The 27,029-nt window shown below is 41.9% G+C and overlaps 2 protein-coding genes and 1 long non-coding RNA gene across 7 annotated transcripts in view; 2 read left to right on the forward strand and 1 right to left on the reverse strand.

The window, feature by feature from the left end:
- The window catches only part of NSRP1 (nuclear speckle splicing regulatory protein 1), a 37,034-nt gene extending 28,787 nt beyond the window's left edge, over positions 1 to 8,247 (forward strand). For all 3 annotated transcript variants that reach the window (XM_075904616.1, XM_075904617.1, XM_075904618.1), the window contains 2 exons: positions 3,876 to 3,984; positions 6,664 to 8,247. In XM_075904616.1, coding sequence (XP_075760731.1) covers positions 3,876 to 3,984; positions 6,664 to 7,663 — 1,109 coding nt within the window. In that variant the 3' untranslated portion in view covers positions 7,664 to 8,247. The remainder of the gene's footprint in view (positions 1 to 3,875; positions 3,985 to 6,663) is intronic.
- A 7,518-nt stretch (positions 8,248 to 15,765) lies between these two features.
- SLC6A4 (solute carrier family 6 member 4) overlaps positions 15,766 to 27,029 on the reverse strand; it is a 35,735-nt gene continuing 24,471 nt past the window's right edge. For all 3 annotated transcript variants that reach the window (XM_006122258.4, XM_075904615.1, XM_006122257.4), the window contains 2 exons: positions 23,698 to 23,865; positions 15,766 to 18,437 (listed from right to left, as the gene is read on the reverse strand). In XM_006122258.4, the coding sequence (XP_006122320.1) occupies positions 18,363 to 18,437; positions 23,698 to 23,865 (243 nt within the window). In that variant the 3' untranslated portion in view covers positions 15,766 to 18,362. The remainder of the gene's footprint in view (positions 18,438 to 23,697; positions 23,866 to 27,029) is intronic.
- On the forward strand, positions 19,423 to 27,010 carry LOC142819233 (uncharacterized). Its single transcript, XR_012897028.1, has 2 exons — positions 19,423 to 21,457; positions 24,961 to 27,010. It is a non-coding gene; the product is annotated as an uncharacterized LOC142819233 (long non-coding RNA).

The raw sequence follows: 27,029 nt of genomic DNA on the forward strand, positions 1-27,029 counted from the left end.
CCTACTAGAAACATTAACAATAAATTAATGCATACAGCTATCGTGTCTTTTATGCACTTATTTAATGGTTCTGTATAGAATTGACTAATTGTACAAAGTCTTAATGACAGAGGAAGAAAGAAATGCTGATACACACCAGTGTGTTTGTGGATTATAAGGCCAAAACCCAGAGAGAGCACTGTGACCGTCTAATTGACCTGTATAACACATCCCATAAAACATCCCTGAATTAATTCCTGTTTTAACTAGCACATATCTTTTAGAAAAACATACAAACTTACTTTTAAAATAGTCAGTGACGATGGTCCACTATGAGCCTTGCTAGAGCGTTCCAGTGGCTAATTACTCTCATTGGTAAACATTTACAGATTGAATTTGTCTAGCTTTTAACATTTGGGCATTGGCTCTTGTTCCTGTGTCTACTAGATTGAAGAGCCTATTATCATGTTTTTGTTCCTATATTGGTCCTTAATAAACTGAACAATTCACTGCTTTGCCTCTTAACCCAAATAGACTGGACTCTATGGGCATGTTTAAGCCTTTAACCATTCTTGTGCCTTTTCTCTGAACTTTCTGCAAGTATCTATGTACTTAAATTATGGACCCCAGAAGTACACATCGTTTTTCAGCCAGGGTTGTACCACTGTGGAATGCAGCAGTGATGTATCATCTCTTGTTCAAGATTCCCCTGTTTGCATATCCAAGAATTGTCTTGGCCCATTAGCTCACTGCATCACACTGGGAGCGTGTGTTCAGCTGATTAACTCCATGGCCCTCAAGTCTTTTCAGAACCAATGCTTCTCAGGAGGGAGTCACCCATCTCAAAAGTCTGGCCAACAGTCTTTTTCCCCAGATGTATATATTATGTTTGGCCATGTTACAACTCATATTGCTTGCTTGAGCCAGCTTGCCGTGCGGTCCAGATCAGGGACCTGTGCTCTTGGTTATTTACCATTCCTGAAAATTTTCAGTGATTATTTTGTTTTTGTTCAGGTCATTGCAGAGGTACAAGTAGGCTGGTACGGGTTGGTGTGGCATACCGGTAAGAAAATGGCCACTGGTATGGGTCCATATGCAGCCCAAAGATGCTACAGCAGGACTTTAAGGACCCTACTGGCAGGGCTGCCAGCGGGGCAAGGGGTAGGAAGAGGGGGCAGCTGCCCTGGGGTCCATTGGTTTAAAAGGACCTGGGTCCCTCAGTTGCCGCAGTTACTGCTCAGTGAATGGAGCCCCAGATCATTCAAATTGTAGCTTGAGCCATTACTAAAGGGCTGGCTGGGAAGGGTTGATGCTGGGCGAGACCCCACTGGAAACAAACCCACCCAGTGCTGAGTCCTTGTTTACAGTAACATTTTTAGACTGTCACTTAGCTAGTTTTTTAATCCATTTAATGTATGCTGTGTTGATTTTTATATCTTTCTAGTTTTTAATCAAAATGTCATATGGTACCAACTCAAATGCCTTACTGAAGTCTAAGTATATTACATCAACATCATTATTTTTATCAAACTTGTAATCTCATAAAAGCATCAGGATTAGTTTGACATCTATTTTCAATAAGTCCATGTTGATTGGCATTAATTATATTATCCTCCTTTAATTCTTTATTCATAGAGTCCGGTATTGGTCAGTCCATTCTTTTGTTTTGCCCAGGACTGATGACAGACCTGCAATTATCTGTTGTCCCATTTATCCTGTTTAGATATTGGCACAATATTAGCTTTCTTGAACTTCCTCAGTCTTCCAAGGCACTTTTGAAAATTTACATTAACAATTCAGCAAGCTTTTTTGCTAGCCCTTTTAAATTCTTGGATGTGAATTATCTAGACCTGCTGATTTTAAAATATCTAACATTTGTGGTTGGTGTTTTGCGTCCTGCCAAGTTACTATTGGATTGGAAAGTATTTCTTTATATGTTATGATGACATGTTCTTGTTTTCCCCAAAAACCAAACAGAAGTGTTAAATAAGTGGGTCCTCCAGGGCAGGGGCCTGGTGGGGTGGGGTGTGCAGGGGCCAGGACAAACATCCATCTAGCCCAGTATCTCCTGTCACTCATTGGGCTTCCGAGATATTTGAATTGATCTACCCTCTTGAATGCTTCATTGTCGATTTTTTTTTTTAAATGTTTAAATGACTGTATCCGATTACCGTGGTTTTACATTTCTTTACATTGAATCGTAGTCCTACCCTCGTCATCATTACTTTAGCTTTATTTATGCATGCTTACACCAACAAAATCTTGATTGAATAATCTTGAATGATTCCACTTTAAGCCACATCGATTATTTTTACATCACTTGAGGCCGTAATCAGTGGCGAACAAAAATGGAGACAGGATGCACCTTTGCCTTATCCCGTCTTAATTTAAAATGATTTACTTAATCCTGTATCCATTTAAACACAGCGTTTGGAGTTAGTGTAAAACGCTTTTAAGTTTCATCGGAATTCCATATTGCCTAACAATTTTCCACGTTGTATCCCTATTTACGCTATCAAATGCTTTTTTGGAAGTCTATAAAATTAATACTGAGCATTCCTTGAAATTCATTCCCATTTTCAATAACTCTTCTTATGGTGAAAATTGTGTCTGCATGAGTGACCTTGCCTAAAACCAGATTGTTCCTCATGAAGAATGATATCCTCTTTTCCTTTCATCCTACTTAACACACTCCCAGCTAAGACTCTTCCTGTGATGGAAAGAAGTGTCATTCCTCTCCAAATAGAGCAGTTACTTCAGACACCCATTGTCAGAAGCTGGTTGATAGTACCAGGTGTCCCTTCTTTTGGAGCTCTTTCTTCTCTGTGGCTTTGATTACATAATGAACATACTTGTCTTGCCAACTTTTCACCCACATATTTGAACATTTTGGGGTGAATGACATCTAGCCCTGATGCCTTGTTATTTTTTAGCTTGTGTAAAATTTCCAAAACCTCATCTGGCAGCTTCTCTTCGTTAAGCTGAGTTGCTGGATGAGGTGTGGGGGAGGCACTTCTTTGAAGTGTTCAACCCATCTGGGTTTCCAGTAAGGATAAATTAAATGCATATTCTTTAAATGGCCAACAGTTCTTCCAAAACCATAGAGCTGACTCAGTGGCCAGAGAGAGAGCTGGGCGGAAGGTGGGGGCATGGAAAGCTGTCCTGGTGATGAAAGACATGGAATTATTGGTACTTACTGGGAAGGAAGAGCGGAGGGTGACACATTGCAATGAATGAGGGGGCACTGTAATGTACCTGGCAGATAGCTGTGGGATGTGAGGAAAGAGGCAGCAGTCAGAAGGAGACTAGTAAGTCAGTGCTGCTTAGGAAGAGTTTGCAGCTATTCTCTTGCCAGATTTATAATCACATGTCCCTGAGATGAAGACAGCTGTTTTAGCCATAAGAAGCAGTAGCTAGCATAACTAGAATGGAAAATAGTTAAGCCTGGTAGATTTACTTTCTTCTACATTTTCAGTATCCCAGGACTCATCTAGACTACGGGGAATGGTCGAAAGAAGATATGCAAATTCTGCGGGATTCTGCAGAGCTTTAGAAAGTGAAAGTAGTTAAGACGTGGTTTTTTTGGGTGAACTCCCCCCTTTTTGTTGAAAGCCACTCTTCTTCAAAAAAGGAGGTTTACATAGCTTTTCGACAAGGGGGGAAGTTTGCCGAAAAAATCCGCATCTTAACTACTTTCACTTTTGAAAGCTCCGTTTTTGAAAGTGCGATTGGAAGAAGATATGCAAATTCCTGCAGAATTTGCATATCTTTCGACCGTTCCCTGTAGTCTAGATGAGCCCCCAAGCATCTCTTTCTGGATTATGGGTTTGCCCTATGTAAATAGGATCAGGTTCACGTTCATGAAACTAACATAATTTTTATTTTTCTTCCCTTAGCATGCCTGGATGTGACCAAACAGAAGGATCTCAGTGGATTTTACAGACATCTTTTAAACCAGACAGTGGGGGAAGAAGAAGTGCCCAAATGCAGCCTCCGTGAAGTCAGGTAGGACATAAAATTCAGAACATCATGAAGAAACTTTACATGTAAAATCCTTCTGGAATTCAGTGTCACGAGAATCCTAGTAAGAGGGGAGTCAGAACCAAAACACTGATGGGGGAGGAGCTTGCTTTTGAGAGCTGATTACACCATCCTTTGGAAAATGAAAGCTCATCATCATGGGGTGAAAGTATGGGACAGGAGAAGGTAGGTAGCAACGCAAGGATCTTGTTTATCTGCTGTCAAGCAGATACGTACACCAGTAATACGTTCTAGCATCATTCTTAGTCCGTTTATACTTTGACATTTTTCATTTAATGTGGCTTTATTAAAAATCGTACAGTTTTGCTCCCAGAGGCAGTGCGAGAGGAAGATCGTTTTGGATTCAGGTGGATGATATTTAATGGTTGTGCAACGTAATTTTGCCACCCACTGGAAAATTGGAAAGCCTTGAGTCTCTGTCTTTTTAGCTGGCAGCATTTAACTGTACATATGAAAAAATACTTCCATTTGCTTCCCTTTTATTATGGGTATTAAACAAATCAAGAAATCATTTCTAGAACAAGTCCTTTGGGAATATTTTGAATTTTACATATACCGTGTACAACAAAGTAATTTAAATGGTACTGTGTTGTTGGACCGAAATAGAACACAGGTTGTCTCTTCTTAGAAGGGCTGGCTAGGTTTTTTATTTTTCTGAAGGCTTTATAGCAACCAAAGACCACTGAAGGGACTTCATTCCGGTTAAAAACTAATTTGTTTGGATGTTACAAAGTCCTCAGTGATCACATGTTTGTTCTGTGCCTTCAGACTATGGATATTCTCTTCAGTCAGTGAAATTGAATGGAGTCTCAGTTGAACTAAGAGTTAGTTCTTAGCTGATGTGAGGAAGGTTATCACCTTAAAGCTACTCATTCTACGGAGAGACAAGACTTCGTGCCTGCACTTATTGTGAGGCTGAGCCATCACCTCAGAATTAAGAGGGAAAGCCAGGAGAAGACATAGCAGCAGTTCAGAATAGTTACTAGCCTACCTCCATTAGTCAGGTATAAAATAAAGTGACAAACAACAGTAACCCTAACTTGGCTAAGATTTTAAGGACCAGCTGCTACAACAATATGCTCTTTTAAAATCTACTCTGCCTCAGGGTATAGTTTCATCAGCACATTGTATTTCGTAAGTATCTTAGTGTTCATCAACAAAACTTCTGCTATAATAGTAAAATGAACTGTGCTTTTCACTTTTACCTATTTATGAAGCTATCCATGGATTACTCTCTGATTTATCTATGCTTATGAAACAATACCAGTAGTGATTAACCCTCCTGGTATTATATTTACTCAAACAGTTCTCTCCATTTGCAACTGCTACAATTAGTTTATGTTCAGAGAAGTGACTATTTCTCAATGGTGGCTGCTTAATCAGTATATCTGCTTTCTGGCTGTTTTCAGACCATAATTATGGTTTAGAAATACGTTTTGCTGCTATGAGTCCTGTTGAATTATTAGTTAATCTATGGGAAAACAAGCAGGAATCTATTCTGCTAAATCCAACAAAACTGTCAGCTAAGTTTGGTTGTAGATTTTTATGTGTGTGTGTTTTTTTTTTTTTATTATGCTGGTATAAGGTACAGAAAGAAAATATCTAGATTTTCAGCTATTAGACAGCTTGCAGCATTGCCAAATAGAAATTTCACCTTTGACTTATAAATGTCATCATATAAATCTGGAACATCACTAAAAGAGAATAACTCTGGAATGCTACAGTGTAATTTTTAGAGTTGACTTTCCAAGACTATCCATATTTTAAACCATAGAGCAAATTTCCAGCTTAGCTAGATGGTCCACTGATTCCCAAGGAGAATTGCCACAGACTGTTGCTGTAGCTACACGATCAGTGAAAACAGACATGTAGGCTAGGGCATTAAAATGCACATTATCAGTCCGAAAAGACTGAGGTAATGTTGTTGGGTGTTGTCCAAGTTTGATATCTGAGAGTTTGTCCCGCTTGTTTTCTGATTTATTATATTTAACGAGTTACTAGTGTCGTTTTAACCATAAGAGTGAGATCTTGCCAACAAGCACAGAAAAAGTCAGGAATATTATGTTGAAATTTAAACTTTTGTAGTGTCTTATGAGGAGACATGGATAGCATGTTAGCATGAGGTGTTCTGTTTACGGCTATTACTAAAAAAGTAAGAGTTGTATTTGTAACTCTCAGGCACCAAAAAATAAACAAACCCCCAAACCCAAATCCCTCCTTTTCCCCAGATGGAATTATGTGGCATGGGTAGGATTGAGACACATAGGAAATGGTGTGCCATGTAGTAATAGTACCAGGATACAAATTTTGGTCTGTTCCTTAAATAAGTATAACAGAGCTGTAAAATTATACTTATTCTTCAAATTCAAACCCAGCAATTTTTAATGTGTTGAAAATCAAAGCAGCTGTTTTCTATGACGTGTAGAAGAACCTGATGCAAACTTTCAATACAAATCCCTCAGAATTGGAATATTAGAACTGGAAGAGTAGAGACTTTTTTAGCTTTTCAACAGTAATTTCCAGCTGCGTCGCTTCTTAACACGGTTGCTCAAGTCCCAACAAAAAATCGCCAATTCCAGAATGTGACTGCAGGCTTATGTAATATCTTTTTTTTCCCTCCTAAAAAAAATAAAAAAAATGTAGGATAAAGGAAGAAAAATCTACCACTAAGTCTGATGAATCCAACCAAAGAAATAAAAGTCCAGATGAGACACCAATACTTAAAACCCCCGCTAAGGAAGAGGATAACCCAGATGCGGACAGTGACTTAGAAAGTAGTAGTAGGGATGATGATTGTAAAAATAACAGAACTAGTACTAAAAAGAAGGAAATTCAAGACCGCTATGAGAGCAGTGACGAGGATTCCAAACATCACCAGAGCCGGAAGCACTCCACTTCATCAGACTCTTCCAGTGAAGAGAGAAGTCACCACACAAAAATCCATATAAATCATCCTAGGAGAGGAGAAAGTAGAACTGGTAGAAGGGGAAAAGATGATCAGCACAAGGAAAGGGATTATGAGAGAAGAGATAGGAACCAGGAAAAGGAAGACAGACACAGATCTGGGGATCGTACCACTAAAGAGAGCTGCAGAAAGAGGGATGAACAAGAGAACAGACAGAGGGGGAAAGACAGAAAAGAGAGAGATGGATATGACAAGGAAGGTAGGAAAGAGAAAGAGAGGGAGGACAGTTATTCAGAAAGGGAACGAGAAAAAGAGCGACTAAGAAATGACAAAGACAGATACAGTGATAGAGAAAGAGGGGAGAAATGCAGAGAAAAGGATGACCATTTGAAGGAAAAGAGAGAGAAAGATGACAAAAAATACAGGGACAGGAAGGAAAGTAGTCCTAGGGCCTCCGAAAAAGACAGACCGCATGACCAGGAAAGAGAGACAAAGGCAAAGGACAGAGGGAGTAATGACGAGAGAGATTCGTGCTCAGAGAGATTTCCTGAAACAAAAAATAAGGATGCTGAGGAAGGGCAAAAAGGTGCAGAGCAAATGGGGGAAAAAACAGTGTATGTGAGCAAGTTTGCCAAACGGAGCAACGAAGAGACCGTGGTGTCAGCAAGGGATCGCTACTTGGCTAGACAAATGGCCCGAGTTAGCACAAAATCCTACATAGAGAAAGAAGAGGATTAGCTTAATTTCAGTGGCCAAAAAACAAGAGGAGACTGGTGGAAAAATCACTGCAGCAGGAAAGCATTGACGTGCAAGTATTTCCTGACTAGTTTTTGAAAACCTGCTCGGTAATTTAATAAAACAAACTTGTGATTTGAAATATTTTGATGGTCTTTGTACCTTCATCCAATCAACTGTACAGGCACGGTATTTAATTTGACTGGTTCTCTTCGTCCTGGCATTCCACACCATGGCCTCTGCTTGTTATCTCATTTGTTCAGAGACAGGGAGCTGTCTGGTACAGGTGAGAACACTTCAGTGCCAGCCTGCATGTAATCCTTATGAGTTTATACCAGTGCTGCCCCTTGTCTGTAGCAGACATCACTGTCCAGAGGCATTAACACAGAGTGTATGGGAAGGATATACAGGCAAACAACCAGAATAATAATTTAGGTGATGCTGTATGCATTGTGGTGTTTTGTAAACCAGGTAAATTTCATCTTGACATATGTGGATTTGAATGTATATAACGTATTCAAGGGTTTTTGTTTTTCTAGTGCTTGCTGTACAGAAATATTTAAATAAAATGTAAAATATGTACTATAGCTAATGCTTAGGTCTTTCTTTGATTTGTCTCATAAGGAAGCAATACTGCAGCTATTTCCACTATAAAGCTTAGCAAAGAACAGGCATCAATTATACCTTTCCACTTCATGTATTACAGTCATACCTACTTGATGTGCTGTAGTTAATATGTTGAACCTGCCAGAATAAACTTGTCTTTCCAGCACAGTAGTAAAAATCATTCTAAACTGTAATTTGGCAAGCAGGAAATAGGGCAAACATATTTTTAAATTATATTTTCAGCAACCATCCTTGCAGTTCTTATCTTTTTTTCTGGCAAGTGTGTATCTTTTACTTAACAGTGGCTGTGCCAGCATGAAGAATTTGGGCTTCACATGGGGTTGAAAAGAGAGTTTAGACATTCTCAATGTCATTGTGCAGCATTCCTGTAATAAAACCCAAATAAACATGGCAGCTGACCACTTGCATACAGCCTCATTACGTTTGAGTGTTTTCAAGCTAAATTATATGGCCAAATTAGAGAGAGAGTGTTTGTTTACCAGGCATATGACAAGGGTTTTTCTATAGTAAGAGTGGGATTGAGTTCCTACAAGCCATTTAGGTAGTCTGTAACTGACTCTCAAGATAGCCATAATTTCTGTAATTATGACCAATCAAAAAGAAAATATGTCCATGACTTTTCTTTGTCTGGTCCTATATCTTTTTCTAAATCCTCACAATCATTTATTTCTCCCAAAAAAGTGCTTTTTTGCATTCCTTGTTCATCCGTAACTCTCACTGGCTTCAGGTGGAGATTTGGGTATTCAAGGAAGGCAGAATCTTTAAAATAGGACATTTAAAAAAAAAAACTTAAACTTATCAGTGGTTATCAGCTTGGGATCTGGGATTTGTAAAGGGTTAGATACGAAAATCCTTTCAGTGGCTTCCCTTAACTTTTCATATCAAGTTCACGCTGGTGGTCTCCACCTTGTGGACTCTGAACAGGTCTGCCCCTACATGTACCTTTCTTCTCATTTCTTTTTGCTTTTCCCCAAGCTTTCTTACTATCTGCTCTCCTTGGGTCCCCATCCCCCTCCTTGTCTTCGTGGTATGTGCTAAGTTTTGAATAGTTTTCCATTTTTATTGGGCAAGCTGCTACTCTCTCTTCATACAGTCCCTTTATAAAACTTAATTAATCTTTGAAGGCTTTCAGTAGTAATCAGTCTGTCAAAGATTTTTTTCCGCACCATTTTGAGTTGAGACCTCACTGTTCAGCTAGTGTATGGTATATCCTAACTATGCTGTCTATTTTAGAATGCAGCCTCTGTACATGCCAACAGTGCTTAGAAATAATAACGGTAGGTTTTGTGAAATTTAACACTAATTTGCACCTTTGTCAGCTGTCTGAACACTGAGGCCAAGTATTTAATGGATACGGCTGCTGACCTATCTTCTCCCTTCCCCTCAGTATGGTCTTATGTGGACACATTCATGGGGCAGTGTGAGGAATCTTGCCAGTTCAAGGCCTGTTAAGTGGAAAAAGAGAACCCTTCCTTCTCTGTAGCTGTCACTCCATCGTTCATCAGTGCTACATTCACACGTACAGATTTAAAACAAAAAAGGAAAAGTCGGGTTCAGCTTTCTGAAGGGTTACCAGTAGGCAAGTATTTGACTCATTCTGCAGTGTCTTTGACTCACTTGGGATTTATTGGGACAACTCCATAGATTGGTTCACCTGGTGTCTGCACGTTATGCTTGCAGGAAAATGGACAAAGTCTACACTGCTGTGCTTCTCAGTTTTACATTGCAGAAATCTTCTCTGACTTTCCCTCTTGAAACTTATACACTTTGCTCAACATTCTTCCTTAGCTACTATTAACAAGGGCATCTGAGGATAATTTTAGGAAAAAGCAGTTAAGTCTGGGGAAATGGATAGGGCTTCAGCACAAGAAGAGAGGTGCTCATGATGGTACTCACTCATCTTCTTGGTTATCTATCTTAGTGCTCTGGAGTTTGGCATGGCTAAAGTCTAGTGGCCTTTCTAGGAAGTTGGACATGGCATTGTGCCAAATGACCTTTTAATGCAAAGAGATGTAGAATTTGAAGTGATTTATAAACTCAATATGAATTGCTCCTGAAAATTAGTGTGTGTTTGTAATAAATAGGTTAGCTTACAGATTGAATCTCTCTAGTCCAACATGTTCTGGTCTGGCAGCATCTGTGGTCTGGCATGATTTGAGTTAGCACCAAACACTGTGGGCTGCAAAACAAACTTTATGGGACTGCAGGAAACTTGGCTACAACACCCATGATAAGCTGACATTTGACTGTTGTTCAGCTCCATTTTACCCCTAAATGTCTTCTCAGAGCCCAGTGACCAGTGGAAGTGTTAGTAATGCTGCTAGACCTCAGTGACCTCCCATGGTCCAGCAGATTCTCTAGTTCTGCACCAGTCGGTTCCCGAGGGTGCCAGACTACAGAGATTCAACCTGCATTAAATATCATAATCATCCTTACACTTGCCTACATCTTCTGGTCCAGTCTCTGTTCCTGTCCAGTACAGACACAGTTCTAGTGAGTGAGGTATGTCAGATTTATGAAACGGATGAATGGAATGCTGAGAGGAGATTTGGCCAGTCCGGTTGTCCAGCATAGACATGAATGCTCAAATGTTCTATATAACTGTTTGTAATTATATTAACAATAAAATATCCTTACATCTGTGTTCCTTGTGTACTCACTTTTCATTGTATTGGAATTTGGAACAAGGCATTTTCCAGTGATTAATATCACTAAGGCATCTCTTACCTGCACTAGGGCATTAAAGTGAAAATGGTCCAAAGAAATGCCTTGCAATTCATCTGTCAGTGCTTGAGTAGAAGATTAGGAAATCCTCTTTTGTTCAAAATACCCCTTCCTATTTTGAGGTGCTGAGAGAGGGGTTTGTACACTCCAGTCATGAAACCTCTAATTGTGTTGCTGGTTATTGCATACAACTCTTGCAAACTCCAGAGCTTCCTTGGACAAAGAATTGATGACCTAGTATTTTGTGATAGAAATGTAGCCGTGTTAGTCTGGGGTAGTTGAAGCAAAATGCAGGACAATGTAGCACTTTAAAGACTAACAAGATGGTTTATTAGATGATGAGCTTTTGTGGGTCTGGCCCACGAAAGCTCATCATCTAATAAACCATCTTGTTAGTCTTTAAAGTGCTACATTGTCCTGCATTTTGCTAGTATTTTGTGACCAGGTCATGTCCTGCTGTGGAGGATGGAAAGCACTGCACTGATACCAGTGAACGTCAGGTTTAAGAACATTTCTTCGACGAGGCTGTGGTTTGTGAAACTACAACACTTTGTAGTGTGTTTTCAGGAACAGCCAGCAAGTCGGCACTGTTATACTATTTCGTTTTGGGAAATGCAGCCAGAACCTTCAGAAAATGTTTTTCAGGACAGAATTGTGTTTTGATTGGTGATGAATCTGCTTTTACAGTTAGCTTGTGATTTCCTGCAGTCTTACCGGCGTGACAGCACTGATCTAGAGAGTGGTGTGGCTAGCTCTTCCTCTCCCCGCCCCTCCCCCCCCAGCCTTTAATTAGACTGTCTCTATGCTAAGCTAATACAGGCCTCCATACCTTATCTTCTGACCCTTCATCTTAGGTAGGGCACATAAGAAAGAGAACTTGGTGGCTAGCCTTCCACCCTCATGCTTTGAAAACATTCCTGACCTTACCAAAATCTGCTTGCTTCAGCCTTTTCTAAACCAATGTCAGTACGTTTTAGTAATGTTTAACAGTGTATTTTGCTTTTTGGTTAAATGTAGTTTTGTTTCATTAATGCAAAGGAAAGAGGATATTCATTTCTATACACCTCAGGGGCTAGAGGAAATGTTAGCAGTAGCAAGCAGGGATGAGTGCAAGCAACAACTGTGAGGACTGGTCCTTTAACTCATTGTAAACAGAGCTGTAAAACATTTTCCATGAAAGGGAGTGTGTGCAGACAACGCCTTTCTAAAAACATTTTGGTTCTCTCTGCTGCAAATGGTGATTTACAAAATACTGAATATGATCCATCTGCTTTATTTTCTGTTTCCCATTGGAAATCAATAATAAAAAAAATTCTTTTCTGTCTGTAAAGGTAATAGAATGGGCTATAGCTTGAGGTTCCTCTGTACCCTCAGGTTAAATGTCAGAATGCAAAAGGAATAAAAATGGGATGTAGACTGGCCTAACGTTGTCAATCACGATCAAATTCCTGTTCACTGGAACCAGACCCCAGTCTGAGTGAGTGGAGTTGCCCCTGTCTACATTAGATTTGAATCAAGACAAACCCTTAAGCTGAATTGTCTGAAACAAGTGACATTTAATCTTTGACATGTGTCTTGAATGGAAATATGAATCAAATGTGAGTGAACATGAAAACAGCCAGACTGGGTCCTACTAAAGGTCCACTTAACTCAGTGTCCTGTCTGGGGCACCTGGTATTGGCCATTGTCAGCAAAGGGAATGAACAGAAGAGTCCTTAAGTGATCACTCCCCTGTTGCCTATTCCCAGCTTCTGACAAGAGACTAGGGCCACCATTCCTGCCCAGCCTGACACACAAGCAGTGATCATGCTCCATTATTTTATCTAATTATTTTTTGAATCCTTCTAAAAGTCCTGGTCTTCATACCTGTGTGCTCAACAGTAGTGGCATCATCTGCTTGCTTTCCTCATGTTTTGTTCCTCAGATTTTTAATACTCTCTTGTTTTTGCATATGTAAGTCTAATTGCAATGCCATGTCACTTCACTAATACCTAGTGCTTAATTGGTTTGAAATAGTTGCTTAGGTATCAAATGGAGGAGTTTGCTTTAACAATGTGTGGAGTATCCTCGTGTATGTTGGCACATCCTTAAAACACCACTGTAATAGGAATATTCATGACATTTGATTAAACAGAATCACAAAAGCAGTCAGTTTCAGTAAAAAGCAGAATTATCCCATAGTTCACTTCAGACAAGACTTGAGTCTTTTTGTTGGAAAACGTGTGTTGTTCTGAATCCGGTCTGTTACCTCCACAAGAGATGGGCTAGACAGATGCATATTTATTATGATATTAAATTTATTACAATAACAGTTTACAAGACAAGGCACATACTGATGACTTACAATCCAGCTTGGAACATTCATAACTATACAGCTGCATAAATTAATACAAGTGCATCATATACAAGTGAGAGGGAATATACAAATAAAACTCCAGTTTAATTCTCTTACTAAAATCTGAAAGGTAAACACGCTCCCAGTTCACAAAGATAAAACTGGTTTTGGAAGTTCCCTTATCGCTGTTCCTAGCAATTTACTAGCGGCTCAAGTTACCTGGTGGGTGAGCCAAGGAGTAGAAGAATGGATTTGGAAGCATTTCAGGCAGATGGATTCAATGTAGCCTCTGGCTAAAACCTTAATTCTACAAATGCCACAAAGATGTAATGTTCAGGTATCTAAAACTACTGGTTGAACTGAGGGACAGTAGTTGATTATTCATACATGATTTCAGAAGGAAGTGAAAAGAATGCAAAGTAGTAATGATAAAATAATGTTCAGACATCATGGTCTCAGTTTTGTCTCTGAGCTAGTCAGAGATTTGATGGGGCTGATTTTTCTAACACACTGTTAGGAGATCAACAGGTGTCAAGACTGGAGGATTTAAAAAAATTCAAACCAACCTACAGTTAAAAAGATCACAGGAACAACTTGCTGGCTCAGCTTTTAAAGAGGTGTGTGGTATATCTGCATTATACTGAAATAAATCTGTGCATTTTCATATGCTTTTCAAAGGCTGCCTGCCTGCCCTGTTCCTAGAATGCAGTGCGAAGACCTCAGTTGTATGTTCCTTGTGAAGAGCCCAGTGTCATTTAAAATTATCCTTGTATTTACAGAATTACTCAACCAATTCATGAACTCAACAGCAAATAAGCTAGCTGGAAAGCAAAGTTTTCCACAGGCCAGATAGTATACAGTGCTCTCATATTTACATTCTGCTTCTTAAAGAGTTCCTTCATGAAATTACACTTCTAGGCTTCAGCCTTCCATGGTGATCAAAGACTGAAATGAAAACATAGCAATTGCCTACCTCGGAACAGATGATAAATGCAAAGAAATGTTTCTTGGGGTTCCTTCTCCTGCTTATGAATGCATTCTTTTAAAACCCAAGACAACTGATCATTTTGGCTGCGTCTAGACTGGCAAGTTTTTCCGCAAAAGCAGGCAAAAACTTGCCAGCTGTCTACACTGGCCGCTTGATTTTGCACAAAAGCACTGACATTCTACTGTCCGAAATCAATGCTTCTTGTGCAAATGCTTTGATGCTCCCGTTCGGGCAAAAGCCCTGTTCCGGACATGTTTTTGCACAAGAGGGCCAGTGTAGACAGCTAAAAACTGTTTTGCGCAAAAAAAGCCCCGATGGCGAAAATGGCGATCAGGGCTTTCTTGGGCAAAACCGCGTCTAGATTGGCACGGACGCTTTTCCGCAAAAAGTGCTTTTGGGAAAAGCGTCCGTGTCAATCTAGACGCGCTTTTAATGGAAAAACTTTTCTGTTAAAAGCATTTGCGGAAAATCATGCCAGTCTAGACGTAGCCCGTGAGTGGGAGGAAAGGAAATGATTTAGAGGGTGTGCCTCCTGGATGGGCTTTACCAGACCTTTATTTTCATCTGTGCTTGGAAAGTGCTGTGCACATTGTGAGCAATACTACCACATTCTAATTATAATTAAACCCAACCAAGATGTGTAATGGTGGCATTGCTTAAGCGGATTGTGCTGTATCCCATCTTTTAATACTGAGTCATCCTGGTTATCATCACTACTAAGAACAGGAAGCAGAGGGGAAGTGCTGTCGCTTTGGTTGATATTTCATTATACTCAAGACCAATCAGAATCCCCTCTCTAGTGACAATGGGCAGGATTCTACGCAGCCTAGCACCTGTTGGAATCATGGAAGCCTGTGCAAAAGCATGTCAAGTGCTACCATGCTGATTTGGTAGCATTTTACATTCACTTTGTGCAGGCTGAAACGATTGTGCTACGGGATGCGGCCCATATGCTTTGGAACTAAATTACACTCGTTTGTAATTGGAAAAAGCAATAAAGGGAACAGCTGATATTTCGTTAGACTCTTAAAAGTTCATGTAAGCCTTTTCTTGGTGCCCGGTGGGAAAAAATGTAAAAGGCAGTAGGACTTCTTGAGTAGCTGTCGGCATAGTGTTCTAGTCCTGTCAGTAATAGTCAGCAAAGTTAAAGTTCAGCCCATCTGCTTTTTACAGCATATGAAATGGGTAATGCCAGTTATGATCCATTTGGCAGCATACTTATAGAAAATTGCATGTCTATTTCCAAATACTTTGAAGGTGAAAAGCTCTGTAAAGATTGATAAAAGGCCTCTGTCTTTATGAAACTCCAGTGAAACAGACAAGCAGGTTTATCTTAATTTTTAATCTGGGAAACAGACTAAAAACAAGGTCACTGACCCACTGTGTAACCTTGGGCAAGTCTTTGAGAAAACAAAGGTTTGTTTGAGAAAACAAACTCGGGACTTCATAGTTGTCTCCTAGTCCTCTAGAAAACACTGGTACATCTAGGGCAATTAATTTTCTGGGCTGTAACCAGCCAGAAAGTCAGATTGTGGTGTGTTAAAGAAATATTCACTTGCATTATTTAGACATTATTTTGCAAGTACAGTTACATCTATAAAGCCATAATATGGCACCATAATTGTAATGCCAATGAGTCCCAGTTCTCTTCCACCTTCCAGTAAAAAGCAGCGATTGCTGCAGTTATTTCTCTACACAATTATTATTCCACCAGAACGCATGTCCTGAGTTTCAATTTCTGTGGAAGGACTTGGGGAGGAAACTTGGAAAATTCCACGTGGAATTGAGGAGTAATGGTAGTTCGAATTAGGATCTTTAATTCGAACTACCTACTCGTGCCGCATGTAGCCGTGGGCATGGAGTTTGGACTAAGGGGGATTTAAAATGGCGGCGCCCGGGAACATGCAAATGAAGCCCGGGATAGTTAAATCCCGGGCTTCATTTGCCACTCCGGTTGCCCTCATTTGCCTACCTAGCTCGAACTAACGAGCTAGTGTAGACATACCCTAACTGGGTAGAATAGAGGGGATACGGTAAAGCTTCTTCCTTCTGAAACTTGATGCAGGGAATATAAAAGGCCTCACCCTGTCCCTTCGTTGCTGAAAATATATGAACTTACGACAGAAAAGCTGAACTTTTGACAGTTGTACCAAATGATTTCTCGTTATCCGGGTAGTCATATTTATAGAGTGTATACAAACATCTAATAATCAAAATTAAAATAGCCCATGACGTGTTTCAGTTTCCTCCAATCCTGCCAGCTACGCTCTGTGTGTCATCTCAAAATTCAGGCCCTCGTACAAGCTATTTTTAAATATACATGAGGGGTAAAATGAAGCTGCGTCTAATAACTTGCAAGGAGTAAATTAGCAATTTATCTTTCTCATGGTACCATGAGACATTATTCCCTTTAAAAATGACACGTGGTCCTAGTAACCCTTTACCAGCAGTTGGGACAGAATTAATCAGTCATCACTCAAATTATTGCCATGTAATGAGCTGAGCTAGAGCGTGACATGGCAAGTAATTTTAAGTTTACAGCTCAAGTGTAAGAGAGTGTTCTTGAGGTGGATGTCTGTAAGCATAAGCAGAAACGTCTTGTGAGAGAAGATGAAAATGTAGAGTGTTTACAGCCACTAGTCCTGGCTCTCAATTTAGGGTTAAATTAAGAGCCCAATAAGCAGTGGAAGTGCTGGTAATGCTGCTAGACCATATTGACCTCCCGTGGTTTGGCAAATTCTCTGGTTTGGCACCGCTCAGGTCCCGAGGGTGCCATACTAGAGAGGTTCAACCTGTATTTATCAAATTAGAATTCATCTTTGGGCCAATGGTGAATACAATTCTACAGAGTAAGATAGCATTATTTATTCGTTCTCTTTATCTTCTGAGCTATTTAGTACATGAGAGTAACTTTGGCACAAAGTTCTTACAAAACGTTGTGAAATCAGTATGAAGTGTCACCCTACGCTTTAGTTTTGCAACAGGGAAACAATACCACAGGTTGATTCTTACAAACGAGCTTTAACAAGTCTGTTGCACTGATGGTCCGACCTTTGGCATCTGACCTCCAAACACTTCACCACTGGGTTACAGTTTCCAAAGGAATCAATACGTGTGTAAAATGTCATCATGAATATACAACCAAAAGCGAAGGGAGAGTGCACTGGCCTGTAGCAGTTGTTAACAATTTGAATATTTGCAAGCTGACCTCAGAGGGGCTGAGGGTTTTATATAATTGGTATCAGAGGAGAATAATAGGGGAAGAGGATCTGCATTTTCTGAAGCCCAGAATTTTAAAAATAACTTCTTTGTGGAGGGCTTGTTATGCAAGAAACAGCTAATAAAATGGTCCATAAAGTGCAGAAAAGTAAGTGGGCTAAAGGAGGAAGGAGACTACTAAATGGTGTGCCACAGTACGCATTATCTTCATACAGATTCCTTTCCAAGGTTGTTTCCTATATCTTTGCCTGCCTACTCCACAGCAAAACAAGGATCCTATTATTTTTAAGCAATAACACTCGTATTACTCAGGTAATATATGGCTATAAGAACTATTTTCCTGTATTTTCAACTTGGTTTAAGCAATGAGATCTTTAGAAGCAAATACAACATGGTCCAGTACAAATGATCACATTGAAAAAAAATACAGGAGTACTGCCACAGGTTTGAGAGTCTAGATCTAATCCTAAACTGATGAGATTCATCCTCTAGTGGTTTATGCAGTCGTACACGCTTTCATACAGCCCCGTGGCCCATGCATGGAGTAACTTCATTCTCTCACATACACACAGCCTCGTGTTTTCAAAAAGAATGGTCTGGTGTGGAGTGCGTAGCAGATTTGGTTGAAATGCTTGGCTCTGTATGGTAGAGGCACCAACTTTCAAGCACATTGCCGTAGTCTGGGCCTCTGTGGAAAACGCCCTCCCATTCCTTGGCTCAGCTGGAAACTCAATTCTTTGGAAAGGGCAGTGTGGAGGGGTGGGGAAAAGTTAAACTTACACCTTTTCCCTTCCCCAAAAAGTGTTCACTTAAACTGCATTCATGCGGATGTCCCCAAAGGGAATTTCTGTGGCTGTCTCCGGGGTAATGCTTTTTAGAATACGCTGTTGAGAAGAAAACACATGTTAGACAAATGTGCAAATCTAGCTTTCAGGTAGACCTTTGCAGTTACTTGAAAAGAGACACTGGAAAGGATTTAGCTGACAGAAGAATCTGATCAACCTTTCAAAATGCACATTTTTACCTGCCTCACCCAGGTATTCTGAAACTCAGTTTGTGCTTCTGTAGCACTATACAGGCAGTCCCCGGGTTACGTACAAGATAGGGACTGTAGGTTTGTTCTTAAGTTGAATCTGTATGTAAGTCGGAACTGGCGTCCAGATTCAGACACTGCTGAAACTGACCGCCAGTTCTGACTTACATACAGAATCAACTTAAGAACCCCAGGCGTCCCCAAGTCAGCTGCTGCTGAAACTGATCAGCAGCTGATTCCAGGAAGCCCGGGGCAGAGCAACTCTGCCTCGGGCTTCCTGTAGTCAGCGCTGGTCAGTTTCAGCAGAAGCTGACTTGGGGACACCTGGGGCAGAGCAGCTGGGGTGCTGCTGGGTTGCTCCAGTAGCGCCGCTCCTCAGTGTTACTGGACCAACCCAGCAGCACCCCATCTGCTCTGCCCCAGGCGTCCTGATTCAGCCGCTGCTGAAACTGACCAGCAGCGGCTGAATCAGGACCTGGGGCAGAGCAGCTGGGGTGCTGCCGGGTTGGTCCAGTAGTGCCCAGAGCAGGCGCTGCAGGACCAATCCGCAGCGCCCCAGCTGCTCTGCCCCAGAGTCCAAAACAAAAGCCTGGTCTGCTGGGGGGGGGGGGGGGGGGGAGCACACTAGCTGTGCCCCCCCCCCCCCCCCCCAGCAGACCAGGAACACGGGGAGCAGAGCCACAGCGGCAGCGAGGGACCCCTCCGCGGCTGCGGCTTCAGTCCCGGTGCCTGTGGTCTGCTGGGGACGGTCCCCAGCAGACCACAGGCTCCCGGACTGAAGCCGCAGCCGCGGGGGGGTCCCGCGCCTCTGAGGCTTTGCTCTGGCAAAGCCTCAGAAGCGCGGGAACCCGCCCGGTGCCCCTGGTCTGCTGGAGACGGTCTCCAGCAGACCAGGGGCACCGGAGCAGCTTACGAACGGGGCTTTCTCGCCCCGACCTCCGGGGCGAGAGAGCCCCGTTCGTAAGTGCGGATCCGACATAAGTCGGATCCGCGTAAGTCGGGGACTGCCTGTACATTTGTAAAGTGCTGTAAATCATGTATTTTTTGAGTCAACAAAGTAGCATGCAGGCAAATTTACAGAGCTTTTGCAGTAATGCTCTTGTGATCATTTACTTTTATACTATTAACTTTAATTATTTACATGAACATATCCACTGAGAGCGGTAGTGTTCAATAAAGGTTCCAAATGCCAGCCCAGTTTGCTGTGTCGCTATGGGGTATGGATTTTTCATACCCTTGAACAACTGTTACACTGATCTGTTTTCCTAGTGTAGTCCAAATCTGGGGGGAAAAAAAACAACCTTTTTTTCCATCAGTCAGAGCAAAGCAATTCTCTTCTACCACCCTATGCCCCCCCCCCCCCCCCAACGGATTCAGAAGTAATCCGTGCAAGTAGAAACCTTGTTGTGATTAAATCAGGGTAATTGGTGAGGCACTCACCACACTGTACTGCTGCTACTAGCTTGCACATTTATCGTGCCTTTCATTCAAGATCTTAAAGCACGTACCACGGTATCTTCTTCCTAGCAAACATTAATTCTCAGCATGTAGCCATCTTAGCCTACGTCTACACTCCAGCCTTTTGCCAGCAGAGTGTATGCTAATGAAGCGCTCATTAGCATTTGTTGTGCTGTCATTTGTATATTCTCTACCAATGCTTTTTATGCAAATGATTTTTGCGCAAGGTTTTTGTGCAAAATGGACCCAGCTACGCTGCTTGTTTTTGTGCAAAAAGCATCAGCAGATAATATGCAAATGAAAGCACAACAAATGCTAATGAGCACTTCATTAGCATGCTCTGCCGGCAAAAGGCTGTAGTGTAGACATAGCCTTAACTATTCACGGACCCAAAATACTGCAAACACCCTCACGGTGAATGAAGGTGACAGTGGGCTCTTGGTGGTTTGCAGAGTTCTGCAGGGGCACCAGACTTCTGAAAGCCAGAGTTAAGACTCACACCCACCCCACTGTAGTCTGCCAGCCTGGAGCTGGATATAGCATCTGGGTCTGACCCGTGTGCATTCTTGCTGCCTTCACTGCATTAGGTTGACCTGCACTGAAAGAGGAGGGTTATATGGGAAGATCTGCAGCCCTGTGAGTGGTCTGCACCCCTCCATGGGTGCATATGACGCCTCTCCCTAGCCCTCGTGTGTAAGTTAAGGACAGGCGCCCATGGCTGACTTGAGAGATCCCGAATGCCTTGTTGGAGGTCTGTGTTCTGTGGCAGTGGGGCTCCTGGATCATCTTGCCACAGGGCTGCTCAGCATCGAGGGGAGAGTGGAGTGTGGGCCAGGAGTTAGAAAGGTAAGTGAGATGGCACCATGTGCATGCAGGTGACAAGGGAGTAACATTTAGCAGGTGGAGGCAGCTTAGCGTATGAGTGGTGGGCATAGGTAGGCCGTTCCTTTGGTGCTGCGCAGGACTGTGAGTTTGTGCTCTGGGTGTAGTAGGGCATTGCTCCAAGGAGAAGGCTGAAGTTGCCTGGGTGTGAACCTTAACTCCAGTTCCTGGCTTTCAGACATTGTGAGTTTGGCTGAACATGACATACACAAGATACCCCTGGGCAACATTAACTCTCCATTAGCGATGTTTTTGTCAGTGAATTTCCTAGATGTTTTTTAACAGGAGAAATCTAAGGAGTTTGAGGTGTAGTTATCACGCAGGCATGCAGCTGAGATGCATGCGGGGCAGGTAATGATGCTTATACCTTGTTCTCATGTCAGTAGAGCTCACGGCACTTTGGGGCTACGATGTTTCCCTCCTTGGCACTGTACAGCTGGACAAATGGGGACGGAGCACAAAGTGACATGGCCAGGGTCGCCCAGCAAGCACGAGGCAGGCTTTCCACATTTCAGACCACTGTTCTCTCCAGTAGGTATCCGCGGGATTCCTAGGAGTGCGCCTCCCCACCCCCACCCCCCGGTTACAGTGACATAGGGGAAACGTTGTGCTTTGAAATGCTTGGAGGCTGCCGTTACTAAAAGCCCAGTGAGAAAAATCTCAAGACGTGATTTGTGGCCCAAAACCAAGTTTTATTGCACAAGGAGAACTGTAAGTCTGTGAGCATAGATTGAGGTGGAAATGGTGGGGAAGATGGGCACGCTTAGTATCTCTCTCGCTCCCTTCCCACCCTCCCCATTCCATTACGTCCCTAGCACTTGAGAAACCAGGCATGCACAAGAAAGGGGGCAGAAATGTGAATGGTCCCTAGGTGAGAAAAGTAATAGATATGTAGCCGTGTTAGTCTGGTCTCGCTGAAACAAAAGACAGAACTATGTAGCACTTTAAAGACTAACAAGATGGTTTATTAGGTGATGAGCTTTCATGGGCCAGACCCACTTCCTCAGATTCAGGAAATGGGTCTGGCCCACGAAAGCTCATCACCTAATAAACCATCTTGTTAGTCTTTAAAGTGCTACATAGTCCTGTTTTTTGTTTCAGCTAGGTGAGAAAAGAATTCCCAAGGTACAGCCCGGTTTTCTGACCATTCACCCTACTCCAGTGATGCACATGGCACATTTTAAGACCTACTGAGGAACCATGAGGATGTTAGCGTGCCCAGAAGGCTAATTTTTCCAACAGAAACCTGAACAGCGGCAGAACTGGACAGTGCTCCACTGGAACACTCTACCAGCTGAATCAGCCATTGCTTTGCTGCACCCAGATTCCTAGCACAGGCTGAATCAGAAAGTGGAGCAGGCTCAGAGAGGTGCCAAGGGGCCCGTTCCTCTCAATGGATGTTGGAAGGGGCCTGGGCCCCTGGTCCTGCCTCCTCCCTCGCAGGCCCCTGAGGAGTGACCAGGCCTCCCAGACTGGGAAGGGCTTCAGATCCTGGAAGGGGAAGGAGATGAGGGGCTCCCACAGATCCAGTTCACATAAGAAGGGGGACGGGAGAGTAGCTTAGACACCCCAAGAGCATTAGGGTCCCCCTGTTCCCAGCACATACCTGGAAGAAAAGCGTGTGAGGATGACAGACATCCCTAATTCCTCCCACTCTGCCAGCCACCCACCTCCATGTCATCCCTTATACCCCCCATAACCCTCACCCTGCCCTGAAACCCCTTCCCTGCTACCCATCCCCAGTTATCCCTCTGTGTAACCCCCTTGCCTCCCTGAAAATCCAACCCCCTTGTCACTCCTACTGCTCCACACCCTCAGTCCCCCTCCTCACCCAGCAAGCACTCCTGGGCAACTTTTCTTTCTGAAAGAGCATAAATGCCTTCTGAAGCTTCTGCTCTGCTCAGATTACATTTCTCAAAAATGTAATACTCATACACTTCCCTTGGCTAGAGACAGATTACTTCAGCGTGCCTCGGTTTCCTGTCAGCTTTCTACCAAGGGTTTGCATTTTCTGGGCCTAGGTGGTGTGCAGATTCAGTGACCATAACATGTCCACTTAAGTCACGTATATTTGGTGAGGGGTGCGTGGCTAGTAAGGCTTTGGGGATTCTATCCATATGTGCACAGCGTATTCAGTTGGCTAGCGAGGGGGAAGCATGTGTCTGCCTACAAAGCTAGACTCGTATTCAATTTTGCTTCTCCTAAAGATTAGTTGGTACCTTGCACCAGCTGGGGTAAATGCTGAGTGACTGAATTCATTTGGGCATACAGAGCCAGAGTTTGAGCCTTAGGGCTAAGCAAAAAATATTGATAGAATCTGTCAAAAGCTGGTTTCTTGGGGAGAGCTGTAGCTCGGGAACCCCCTATTTCAATCACTAACTTTAGCCAACATCCCCACTAGGCACAGCAAATGTTAAAGCAATAGGTACAACCAAAAAGATTTTAGAGCACTTGGAAGAGCTGTTCTTTAAACAGAAAGGAATTCTCAGCCTTAATTACTTGCAGAGCTGGTACTCTGCTATCATGCATGACCCCACCCAATTCTTTCTATTGATGTCATGATTTCACTGTTAAACAGAAGTAATTCTTGCAATACTGATCCATGCATCCAGCAACTGGAAAATAAGGAAGCATCATTTATAGACCACCTTTTTATCTTACGTGTGCATGCAGTATTTTCCTACCTACCTCTTCTCACATGCAGCTGAGTAGTGGGGTCAGAAGTACATTCCCTCAAAAATTAACTTTAGCAAATAAAACACATCACATACCTCTTTCAATGTCCCGGGGGTGATTATCAACCGATAAACCATGTAGATCGGAATGCAGATAACAGAGGAGGTCCCTATGCAGTAACCCACGATAGTGGTCCAGTAGGGATAGTTATAATCAAAAAGGCGGAGATCTGGAGGGCTGGACATAAAACTGCAAATGATGAACTGAAATAAAAGTCCAAGACAATAGTATAAATACACGATGTTTTTGCATAGCGCACAATTAGCCTTTGGGGCCAACTGCTGTAGTATGTCACTGAGACCAAAAATGTAGCAAGATTCAAAAAAGGGTTAGGCATGTCTGTGAATAATGACAAAATCCATAGTTACATTAAAAGGATGTAAGCCCTCATGCTTAGGCCATAAGCCACCCTAACAGGAAAATATTAGGAAAAAAATTATCTTGCGGACTATTTATTCCATATTCTGGGTATTCTTGAATCCAAACAAAGATAGGGTATTGGTCTAGAGTCTTAGATTTTAAGGCCAAAAGAGACCATTAGATCATCTAGTCTAGGCTGCAGACCAGAGACGGGACAAGGAGAGCAGACAGAACCATAGGAGCCTGCACACGCGGGGAGTCGGCTTAAAAGCTGGCTCTCCAAGGGCACCAGCTCCCACCTCCCTCCACCTTGCTTCCTCAGTATCAGAGGCAGCAAGGGGCACTGTGTGTAAACGTTAGGATTTACCGATAAGCCTAGGCTTATCGGTTAATCGTGTAAATAATTACATGTTCGCATCCCTAATGGACACTAGACCTAGATGTAGTATTCTGCTATCTGCACTGTATGCAGAAGTTAAAAAATCACCCTTATACAGCTAAGAGCTAATATGATCATTGGATGTATAAACAGGGAAGTATAACTGGTCCACAGATCTGATCTGGCATTGCATATTTGAATGCCAATTCTAAAATTCAGTTGAATTTTAGACTTGGTAATCAAAGATGGAATTTTTGGACCATTCTGTTTGAATTCTGTGTGGTCAAGAATCCTGTAACCAATCATTAGGTCTGATAATGAACTGAGATAATGTCTTCAAGTCGGATGAATCCTCTGGCAGGGTAAACAATTTTTTTTTCTTGGATTCTTCTCTCCCTTTATTGTTTACACTATTCAGCCCACATCCATACACATTTACAGTTTTTCTGATCTAGTGTGATTTTTTTTCTCTACTTCCACAATTTCATTAGAGGTTTTTTTATGTTCTGTATATTTAACCATACATCTATATTCCTTGCTTTTTGTCTCCCTTGCTCAGGTTATTGCTTCAAGTTCTTTCGGCATTAAACTGAAGAAACGTGCATAAAGATAAAAATGGTACACGAACCACTTCAAATTTTCAGGTGTTTTCTGAGTCCAGCTTTTGGAATGTTTTTTCCAGGCAGATGGTGAAAAGTTAGAGAGACCATTTTCCTGTGTAACTCTATGCTTGTCAAACTTTAATAGTATTGTACTAGTTGTATACATGTTTCAAGAATTCTTTGAGGCCACAAGGAACTTCTAGTTTTTCTTCAAGTACTTACAATACTCTTCCTTAACACCAAATAGAGGAGTCATCACTGTCTATAGCAACAACTCACTGCATTTGGCAATCTTCTCCAGAACTTGCTTCATTGTCAACAGCTGTATGGTTGAGAAATTAACTTACCAACTTTGATGTTGATTATAGGCCAGAAATCATTGTGGTTTGATCCCTGGTACCTCTGATTGGCTTGCAGAATGCAATAATTCCTGGATTTTTATGTTTTTTCTTACTCTAATACTAAGACTACAGAATTCCAGGTTTATGCTACAGCATATTGGACCCTGTGAGATGCTTGGTGCTTTCAGTCCCCATTGAAGGCAAATCTAAGGTGCTTAAGTATTAAACTGGTACATTGCAAAATGAATGTTAGTGACTGTTCTTGGAAGCATCTTAACTTAATTTTCACAGGATTTCATCAGGGGTTTCCCAGCACTAGAAATTTAGTAACATTTCCATAGAGTGCCAACAACTTCTGGGCTTTTCTTATTTTAGTTTCCATAGAGAGTGTAAACATCAATTTTGCCTAGTAACCACATCACTTGAAACTATATTGCTTTTTGTGTAATTTAGTTTCATTGCTTCAGGACAATAGTGTATAAGTTATTTCTATGACGAAACATCTATTTATAGCTTTTTTCTCCTTTGTCTACAAGTAATAAAATGGAAAGTTGTTAAACACACATTAATCATCCCAACAGTGTTTGTTTAGATTTAAAGCCTTCCCTGTGAACTCAAACTCTTTCCCTCCATAAACCTCCACATTGACTTACTTGCCTTGCATCCAAGCCAAGCAGCAATAAAAAACAGGGTGAACTAATTTGGGAACAGGGAATGGAGGCTTTGGTTAAAGATCTTAGTAACAACTCTACCAAGTCAGTTGTGAGGACCCTGGCTCCAGGTTCTTGATTATGGGTTTGTGAAGGATACTCTCTGGTGAGGTAGAGTTTGGGGAGGTGTATTCTGAGGTTGCTAGGCAGTGGCTGTTCATACAACAGATTTACAAACAGTCTTAAAAGATGATGATGACAGAGAAATGACTTTTTCCTCACTATGTTTACACTACAGAGTTTTTTTTCAGAAAAACGGCTGTTTTTCAAAAAATTTCAGTTACGTCCACACTGCAGTCACTCTTTCGGAAAAAGGCATGTGTGGACAGGGAAAAGGGAGTTCTTTCGAGGGAAGAGGAAAAAGCACAGGTGACTACTCCATCCATAGTAATCACAGCTGAAATGCGAGATGGCATCCATTCCGTGTAGACTCTATCTTTCAAAAAAGCAGATCGCTTTTTCAATGTGCTTTTGCTGTGTAGACGCTCTCTTTCGGAAGAAGTTTTTCGGAAGATCTCTTCTGGAAAAACTTCTTCCGAAAGAAGCCTGCGGTCTAGACATAGCATCACATACATGTAAAGTGGCAAAGATAAAATTAGTCTTGTCCTGTGCTAGATAAACAATGATACTGAAGAACTTTAATATCACACAGTGTGTAGTCAACCTGTGGAACTCCTTGCCAGAGGAGGCTGTGAAGGCTAGGACTATAATAGAGTTTAAAGAGAAGCTAGATAATTTCATGTAGGTTAGGTCCATAAAAGGCTATTAGCCAGGGGATAGAAATGGTGTCCTTGGCCTCTGTTTCTCAGAGGTTGGAGAGGGATGGCAGGAGACAAATCGCTTGATCATTGTCTTCGGTCCAACCTCTCTGAGGAACCTGGTGCTGGCCACTGTCGGCAGACAGGATACTGGGCTAGATGGACCTTTGGTCTGACCCAGTACAGCCGTTCTTATGTTCTTATGTAATATGTAAGT

Source organism: Pelodiscus sinensis, chromosome 21 (assembly GCF_049634645.1).
Source record: "Pelodiscus sinensis isolate JC-2024 chromosome 21, ASM4963464v1, whole genome shotgun sequence".
Lineage (NCBI taxonomy): Eukaryota > Metazoa > Chordata > Testudines > Trionychidae > Pelodiscus > Pelodiscus sinensis.